Source organism: Sceloporus undulatus, chromosome 10 (genome assembly GCF_019175285.1).
Source record: "Sceloporus undulatus isolate JIND9_A2432 ecotype Alabama chromosome 10, SceUnd_v1.1, whole genome shotgun sequence".
Taxonomy (NCBI): Eukaryota; Metazoa; Chordata; class Lepidosauria; order Squamata; family Phrynosomatidae; genus Sceloporus; species Sceloporus undulatus.
Genome location: NC_056531.1, coordinates 15,191,705 through 15,200,929, shown reverse-complemented (window position 1 = coordinate 15,200,929; position 9,225 = coordinate 15,191,705). Strand labels below are relative to the sequence as shown.

The following is a 9,225-nucleotide window of genomic DNA, read 5'->3' as shown; positions in this document are numbered from 1 at the left end:
GTTTTTTTGGCTATGTGGCCATGTTCTAGAAGAGTTTATTCCTGACGTTTCATCACCACGCATCTGTGGCTGGCATCTTCAGAGAATGATGCTGGCGAAACATCAGGAATAAACTCTTCTAGAACATCGCCACATAGCCCAAAAAACTCGCAAAAAACTATCATTCATGGCATGTTCAGAAACATGTCTCCAGCAGAATGTGTCAGCAGGAAAAAGTTGGTGCCCATTGTCAGTGTGGCCTGCAATGGGGAGGTTCATTTGGTTTTGTATTTGGGGGTGGAAATGTTGCCCTGAATAGCATACGAAAAACATGCTAAATCAGAGGGGCAACTTCTCCAGCCCCAAATCTCTCGATAGATTTCTGTCAATGGGAAATTGATTTTGTCTGTGTTCTTTGTCATGGAGGTGGCGAGTCTGTTTTGGGTTTTCTTCTTTAGGAAGTCCTGGGGGGGGGGGGGGTATCCTACAACCTATCTTGAAAAGATGGGGGACCACAAACTGACACCTCATACTTCTGGGAGGGAGTCTTTACATGGAAAGGAGAGCATTTCAGTCTCGGGTCCAGGAGACCCACCTGGACAAGCAAGAGGTCATCGGCGTTGGTCTCGATGCTGCTCCCAGGGTGGGGGACGAGACGGCGGATCCCGTAGAGGCGCTTGTGGGGTTCAGGGGCCGTGAGCGAGTGGGCCCCCAAGAGGACCTGGAACGTCCCATTGATCCTGCAGCCCGAAAGGGGATCTGTTCAGTACCTGAGTCTCATGACCGTTTCCCCAAAAGTTTGGTACCCATTCACTTTCCAAGTTCCCATCCTAGTCAGAACTATGCAACACTGCAGATAATGGCTGGCAGAGAGTATTGGTGTGTGTGTGTCCGTAACTCCTCTGCATTAAATAAAACTACATAATCTTACTATAAGACTATATCAATGCCTGTCCCAGTCCATCTTAAGAGTCGGCAGTCAGTTTAGTCCAAGAAGGTCTGTTCAGTTGCTGATCAGGGTACAAGAAGGATGGCATTCCCCACCAGCAAGAGAGGCTAAGATCAACCAAAGCTGGATCCTTGCTAAACTCATGGCTGCAGTGTCCTTCCTTGGTGCAAAGGACTGGAAACGTCCTTCAAGTTGCACTCCAACCAGCAGCCAAACTGACCTCCTCTGCCCAATGCGGCTGCTGGCTATTAATGTAGTCTTAGGGGAACCAGGCCAGGAGATGTTACTTAGTATAATATCAGTATAAATAGTAAATTTATAGTAATGACAATATAGATGGTATTGCAGCATGCAATCCCCCACATCCCCCACAATCTCTTCCCACTTGAACCTCAGTTAAAATGGAGCCCAGCATGATAAGCACCCATTTAGTCCACCAAACTACATGTCAGCCTTTCCATATTTTCCCCAAACATAATCTGTCAAATAAGCAAAGCTGCCCTAACTGGATGGACTTCCGACTTGTGTTGGACCCCAGCGCCTCATCCCCTAACCAGCATGGTCACTGGGAATACTGGGAGGGAAGTGGCACTCCAGAACATCTGCTGGGTTGGAGATGCAGTTGGATGTTTAAGGTTATGCGCCTGATTTTCCCTCTTGTACAGAAAGACACAGAAAATGAAAAAGACAGAATCCTCCTGCTGCCTTGGTGCCTTCTTAGTGCCCATTAGGAAGGGCAACACTGCCATCTCTCTTCCATGTTCTTAGCAGACACAACCGTTCCTTCTCACATTTATAGGGAGGAAGCTGAGTAACTTGGAAGAAGGATTGCTTTAGACTACACCTTCCATAATCCCCCATGTGGGCTGGAAGAGCATGGGAGGTATAGTCCCTGGAGATAAGCTTTCCGGCTTTGAAGATCCTCTGCCCTTGGGAAATGGCAACACTCACGTATCCTCCAAACAGTGGGCAGCGCTCAGCACCCATTCGGCTGCAATGAGGAAACCGCCACAGATGTGCTTCCCATTCTCCTGCAGGGATGCCATATAGGGCATCGAGTGAGGCTGGGGCTCTCGCCCGCCCAGGATTCGCCCCTGGGGACGACCTGTGGAAAGCAGCAGTCAGAAGTTATGGTAGCCCACCCAACCCCATACACCCAAGGTGCAACATATTTGTTGTGGCAAGAAAACCACCCACTGAGGAAGATTGGAAGACATGTGCCAAATGCCAGCAGTCCCAAAGTGGCACTGCCCGGATGTACTGGAGTGCCACTCCCATCATTCCTGGAAGTGGAAAGGAAACCTTCCCCTGAGGAAGAGTGGAAGGCATGAGCTGTCCCAAAATGGCACTGCCTGGATGCACTGGAGTACCACTCCCATCATCCTTGGAAGCGATGAGTCCGGTAGTCAAGTAAATTTGGACAAAGTACAGTTAAAATGAGGATGGCTTCAGAGTGTTTTCTGTATGAGAGGATGCGGTAAGAGAGACTGGTTGAAAAAAATATATGAATCCTTGTTTGGAAAAAGAGATGTGGTCCCAAGAAGGTACGGCACCATCCCGAGATTTAATTTTTGCCTTGCTTCCTTGAGTTACCATATATCTAAGCTGGACTATTTAGGTATATAAAGCGGGGGGAAACCCCACAAAGCCCTGGGAACTAACAAACTGAAGCAAGAATAAAACTTTAATTTTTGGGTGCCTTTTCATAACCTCCAGTCCTTTGACGGAGGCAGCACAGCAGAGTGAGGTTTTCTCATATGGAGATAAATACCAAAGAAAGAGTTAGTGGCATTTAATGCATCTATTTGTATTCAGAAATGTGAGATCGAAAATTTTGCGATCAGAAAAATGGCATCTGGAGGCAGCTGAAGCGATCTGCTCTTCCTTGGATCTAGTTGTTCAGTCCAAAGACACAATCCCTGATATCGCTTATCAGGCTGGTATATTTCCAACCATTGGTACAGTTATTTGCAAGAGCAGAATACTCAATATATTGTTTATACCAGAGTTGTAGTTCCAAAAAAAGGAACTTTTCCAAGCTCTGCTTAACTCACAGCACCATAGACCCAAGTGAGGAAGACAACGACAAAGTCTCAAAGAACAGATCTTATTCAGATAGGGTCACATACAGGAACAATTTGATTCAGAGATCCAGGATTTCAATAACAAAACAGGAAAGCTTTATTCAGAAACTATTAATGTTCACGACAAACTTGGAGGGTAGAGAATTCTTATTTAGACAAACTAACTGAATCTGTCCATTTGGAAGTCACAATTGCAACGGCCTGACCATGTTAATTTTCATTATTATTGCTACAGTTGGCCCTCCGTATCCATGGATTCTTTATCCATGGCTTCAAGCATCCATAGCTTGAAAATACACCCAAAAGCAAACCATTTTATATAAGGGACCCCATTTTACTACACCATTGTATATAATGGGATTTGAGCATCCACAGATATTGGTATCCACAGTTGAAAGGGGGGTCCTGAAACCGAATGCCAGAGGATACCAAGGGCCCGGTGTATTTATAAAATAAATTTCTTTTTGGTTCTTTGTTTGCTGGAAGACACCGAGACAAAACACGTCAGGAGAATACTCACCATAAGTGGAAGAGATGCTCAAGACAAGTAAGATCCAGACCACAGTGGAAGCCATCTCTCAGATCTGCAAGGCAATGCTTTGCGCCGTGAATCTCGGATGAAACTGCATTTGGAGATATTTACATATTCTTGGGAAGTTCCTTGTTTGAGATCAGAGGTCCAAGGGCAAATTTCCCCCACAATAAAACCAAACAAGAAACAGCCTTTTCCCAGCTGTTGGTGTTGGCACTCACTCCGCAGGAAGTCTCTTGGATTTTGCAAGATAAGGGAGGATTGTTTTTCAGTTTGTCCTGAAAGGACAGCTAGAGTTCAGACTGTACTAAAAGCCGACTTTATAATCCCCAAGAAAAATACGAGTGTGTGTCTGTGTGTGTGTGTGTGTGTGTGTGTGTGTGTTGTATGCCTTCTGAAGTGGGCCTGATACCCATTACCTTTTAAACCGGATCACAAATTGGTTTGAAACAGTTCAAATGACCCTGGTTCCCACTTGAACCAAATCGCTGAAGAGGTTTAGAGAGGGCTGGCCATATGCTAGGCCCATTTAACCCATGTCTTTTTGACGCCAGTGTTTCCTGTGTCTTTTTGGATAGAACGATTCTGCGCAAGTGTGAACCAGATGCAGATCGGGATTGATTTAAATTTGCCCTTCGGCTGGCTGGAGTGGGTCCATTTTGAACCAATTCATTCATGAACATGAACCACAAGCAGGTTGTTTTACAGGGGAAAAAGTGTGATCGGGGCAAATGTAGTGTGAACCACACTCTGCTGTTGAACTGATCCATTGATTCAGATCACAAATCAATTTATCTGTAAGTGGGAATCGAGCTCTGGACTCCAAGTCATAGTCCAACACTCATACCACAACACCATGCCGACTCTCATAAAAACATATCAAACATGTATATTCTTAGATATATCTTATATGTGGCATTCTGCTTGGGACTTTTGTCTCTGCAAAACTGACGCATGCACAAAATTGAATGGAGTAGTTTTGCAACATCTGCATTCACCTCTGATCTATGCAACGGTAGCCAGTGGAGTGACCGATACCCCACAGAACATTATGCAGTGGGAAGCCATGCACATTAGGGTCGGGTTGCACCCTGAAGCACATGAAAACATTGGCTAGGAAGGGTCAGATCTCAATATCAGAAATACCTGATAGTGCTAGGGCACTCTTGCCTGGATGTGCATCTTCAAAATTCACTAACAGTGTCTCTTTTCATCTCCGCAACATAGGAGTTTATCAGACAAGGGGAATTGGAAGTATAATCTGATGGCAATCTGAACGCAATCATGGGGTTTAACGTTATTGCGTGATAACCCACTACACACAAATTTGGGCAATGGGAAGTCAGTCCGAACGCAATCATGTGGTTTCATGTTATTGCGTGATAGACTGCCACATACAAATTCGGGCAATGGCATGCTATTTTCGGGCAATGGGAAGTCAGTTCAAACGCAATGCACATTCATGTAATTGCGCTAAACTAGCGACTTTAAGTGAATGCGTTCTGGCCCCACTTTCTTTTCATTCGAATTTAAGAGAAATTCCTCCCGTTTGATAAATTCCATAGTTATGGATTCATAGAATCCTAGACTTGGAAGAGACCCAAGGCCAACCAGTCCAACTCTCTTTAGCCATGCAGGAAGATACAGACAAAGTCCTCCCTGTCCCTGTAAGACGGATGGCCACCCAGCCTCTGTTTAAAAACCTCCAAAGAAGGAAACCCCATAACCTTCCATGGTGGCAGCGTCTTCTGTTGGCAAATGGCTCTAACTGTCCATAACCATCAAGAAGTTCTTCCTAATGTCTAGGTCGAATTTCATGTCTTATAGTCTTAATCCATTGTTCTGTTTCCAGTCTCTGGAGCAGCAGAAAACACACTTGCTCCATCCTCAATCAATATATCGGATTCTTTGCCCAAACAAAAGTATTGCATAAATTCCATTCTATTGAACTAGTCATTAACAATGGGTAAAATCAATAGTTTGTGTGAAGCGATACAAGGCGTGTACTGCATTCAGGTCTCGGTCAATAGCAAGATACAGTACCTTGCAACGAGAAAGAAAGAGAATACAAGCTGACATATAAACTGAAGCTTTGCAAGATTACACCAGGGAAGAAAATCACTCGGTAAAACCATAGGCGGGGTACAGACCGCCGCTTTGCGGTGGTCCGCCGCCGCCGCCATTTGCTCCGCGCGGGAGCCGCAGCAGCCAACGACTCCCTGCGCGGGCAAAAAAGAAGCTCCATTTCGGAGCTTCTTTTTGCGGCGCCTCAAGACGTCTCGAGGCGTCTGGCGCGGACTCGCGACGTCATAGGCGCCGCGACAACGTCGTGGACCGTGCGTCCAGTACGTAAAGATGTGGTCGCCCATGGTAGAAGGGGCGCCGCCATCTGTAACGTATAGAATTCGTAACTAGGTTAGTGGGGTTTGCGGAGCCACCGCCCCTTCCTAACCCTAGTACGTATTGTATACGTACTATGTGGCGGTCTGTAAACCGCCATAGTTTACCGTGCTGTGGGAGTCAGGCCTTACATAAAGCTATTGTACTTTAGTGCCGATTGCGGTTGCGCACAGATTTCACAAGAGGAATTGCAAGAAGCAATGTGTTGGAAAGAAACCCATGCATTAAAAAAACACCCCCGCGATAAATGTAACCAGTTCCTCTCGAGAGCGAGCTTAGCAAGAAAGCGGAGGTGGATGCGAATGGTGCATTGGATTGAATTTCGAAGGTCAAAGGCTGGCATCAATCCATGCAGAAAATTGCTCTTGAGTGTCAGACCCCCAACTTAACCGTAGATCACTTCACAAGAACAATTGATTTCACTTCACTGGAATTATGACTCATCCAATGTAATGGAATTCATACAATACTTTGGTTGAGGGGGAGGGAAATCCATCGCATGCATTAATCACTCACGAGAATAATAGCTTTCAGAGGATATTGAATCGGCACAGTTTCTTAACATTGTTTTGCAGTGATTTTGCTGTGAACGCTTCCTTCCTGCTGCTACCTTCCAAAGGGTCAGTCTGTGCGTCTTCGTCCCTTGGTTCTCATTGCAATGCATGTCCCTCTTCTTAGACTGTTTTGTATGAGGCTATATTCTTTGCAAAAGAGCATTTAATAATAATTTAAATATAGATTTATTCAGGGTTGGCTGCTAGTAAAGTACAATGTTAAGGCGTTGCCTTGCGTCAGATTCTGAGTATCTTGCAAGCCAAGGCAGGCATTTTCAAGGAAAATACAGTTGTAATACAGTTGAGTAGACAGTCAAATGCAGAGTACAGTGGTGCCTCGGGTTACGAAATTAATTCGTGTCCGTGGCACCGTTCGGTACACCGAAAAGCCTCGTAAGCAAAAAATTCGAATGCCATAGGCGCAATGGGGGAAAAGCCGCGATTCCCGTGCGAAAAAACCGAAAAAAGCACCAAAAGTTTTTTTCGTAACCCGAAAAAACATTCGTAACCCGGACAAGTGTTTTCCTATGGGATTTTTTTTTTTCGTATCCCGAAAAGTTCGTAACCTGGGTATTTCGTATCCCGAGGTACCACTGTACAGTCGCCCCTCCGTTTTTTTGCGACTTGGAGTCCTCGTTCCCTCGCCCATTTTGCGTGGTCAATGGAGGGGACAAAATGGGGCGCGCCGCCACGGCGTGCACCGCCTTTTCCAAGCAATGGGGCTTGATTTAATCAGACGATTTTCCGTTTCCGCGGAGGGACGACGTATAATGTACTATAGCATTAAATAAACCATACAAAAGGAATTTATATTTATATCAATGGGCAGTAAAAATGAAATACACAGATCTAGGTATGGGTGACGCATGGCATGACAAAAGTATAACTCGTCCTCTAATATTCGCTCCAGCTTAGGGTCATAAGACCCCACAGGAATATGGAAAAACCGCAAATAACAAAAGCAACATGTTTTCGTCTAATAGAACGCCTCTCTAGGAATCTCTAGGTCCTCCAGGGCAACTCTATGGTCAACGCCTGACAGACACTGGCCATAGAACTGTGCTGGAGGAGCTACAAAGGCCTAGCAGAGTGTTCTCTCTAGGAATCTCTAGGTCCTCCAGTGCAACTCTATGGTCAATGTCTGACAGACACTGGCCATAGAACTGCGCTGGAGGAGCTACAAAGGCCTAGCAGAGTGTTCTCTCTAGGAATCTCTAGGTCCTCCAGTGCAACTCTATGGTCAATGTCTGACAGACACTGACCACTGATCTGCGCTGGAGGAGCTACAAAGGCCTAGTAGAGTGGTCTCTCTAGAAATCTCTAGGTCTTTCGGTGCCACTTTTAAAGTTGACCAAAGAGATACATTGGAGGTTCTAGATATTCCTAGAGAGAACATATTAATCAAATTCATGAATAATCAGAACCACAAATATCAAAGCGCAAATATGGAGAGATGAGTGTATGTGCAAAAGGGATCTGGAAATCTTAGTGGATCACAGGCTGAATGTGAGCTAGTAGTGTGATGCAGCAACTAAAAAGGCCAATGCGATTGTAGGCTGCATTAATGGAAGTATAGTGTCTAGATCGAGGGAAGTAATAGTGCCATTCTATTCTGCTTCACTTGGAATATTGTGTCCACTTTTGGGCACCACAATTCAAGAGGGATAGGGGCAACATGTTCTCGATGCAACACATTCTCATGTGTTTGAGAGCTGTAGAGGTTCAAACTGAAAAACAATCCTCCTTTATCTTTCACGATGCAAAAGAGGAAGCAGAGACTTCCTGTGGCTTGACGTACCAACGCCAACAGCTGGGAAAGGGCTCCTTTTTGTTTGTTTTTGGCGCAGGAAAATTCCCCCCGGAGTGGATGATCTCAAACAAGGAACTTCCCAACAAAATGCAAATATTTCTACACTTGATCTTAGCCAAAAGGCCGAGAAGCGATTGTAAATATTTCCAAAGGCAGCTGTAGACAAGTGTCGTCCCACAGATCTGAAACGATGTCTTCTGCGGACTTTTGTATTGTTCGTAACCTCTCTGCGCTTTCGCCTTTCTGGCGTTCTCCAAACACATCCTGGCTATTTCTTTAATTTCTTTCTTTGGCGGTTTCCACCTTTTCCCCATTTCTTGCATATGCCCCTTTTAAATCTTAGCTCAGTTGAAAGGTCTTTAGTCATCCATCCTGGTTTCTTGGGACGCCTCCCATCTTCCCTCCAACTGTTTAAAATTGTGCCTTCGATATCTCCATTTTAAGAAGCTCCTTTATGTCATGAACTCCTTTCTTTTTTAGTATTTTGGACCCCCATGCTATGTAATACAGCATATAACAGTGTATGTAGTATTGCATATTTGGTTATGTACTCAACTGTATTCTTCTTCCTTAAAATGCTGCGTTGGCTTGCAATACACTTCTAGAACTCTGAGCATTATCTAGTTCACATTTTACTAGTTTGTTTGCAAGAAGATCATGGAAGATATTATTATTATTATTATTATTATTATTATTATTATTATTATTATTATTATTATTATCTACAGTATTTATACCCTGCTCTTCAGCCCTAAAGGCTTTCAGATCGGCTTACAATTATTTTTATCTTGACTGAAATCAAGATATACTACATCCGCAGCATTCCCTTCATCTACCAAGCTTGTAACTCTATCCAAAAAAACAGATCACATTAGTCTGGCATGACTTTTTATTGAGAAACCCATATTAATTTTTAA

General features: G+C 44.5%; 1 protein-coding gene across 1 annotated transcript; it reads right to left on the bottom strand.

The window, feature by feature from the left end:
* Positions 1-448: 448 nt before the first annotated feature.
* LOC121916385 (complement factor D-like) lies at positions 449-3,730 on the bottom strand. Its single transcript, XM_042441374.1, has 3 exons — positions 3,533-3,730; positions 1,880-2,033; positions 449-719 (listed from the first exon to the last, which is right to left on the bottom strand). The coding sequence occupies exons 1-3, from the start codon at positions 3,585-3,587 to the stop codon at positions 464-466; spliced, it is 465 nt and encodes a 154-aa protein (XP_042297308.1). The 5' UTR covers positions 3,588-3,730; the 3' UTR covers positions 449-463.
* Between the last annotated feature and the right edge of the window lie 5,495 nt (positions 3,731-9,225).

Bases quoted from the DNA above. Each gene is read 5' to 3' on its own strand.
- LOC121916385 (XM_042441374.1), bottom strand. From the start codon at position 3,587: ATGGCTTCCACTGTGGTCTGGATCTTACTTGTCTTGAGCATCTCTTCC. The intron at 2,034-3,532 runs GTGAGTATTCTC...TGCTTTCCACAG, and splicing joins GAGCATCTCTTCCACTTATG to GTCGTCCCCAGGGGCGAATC. The intron at 720-1,879 runs GTGAGTGTTGCC...TTCGGGCTGCAG, and splicing joins GCCCACTGTTTGGAGGATAC to GATCAATGGGACGTTCCAGG.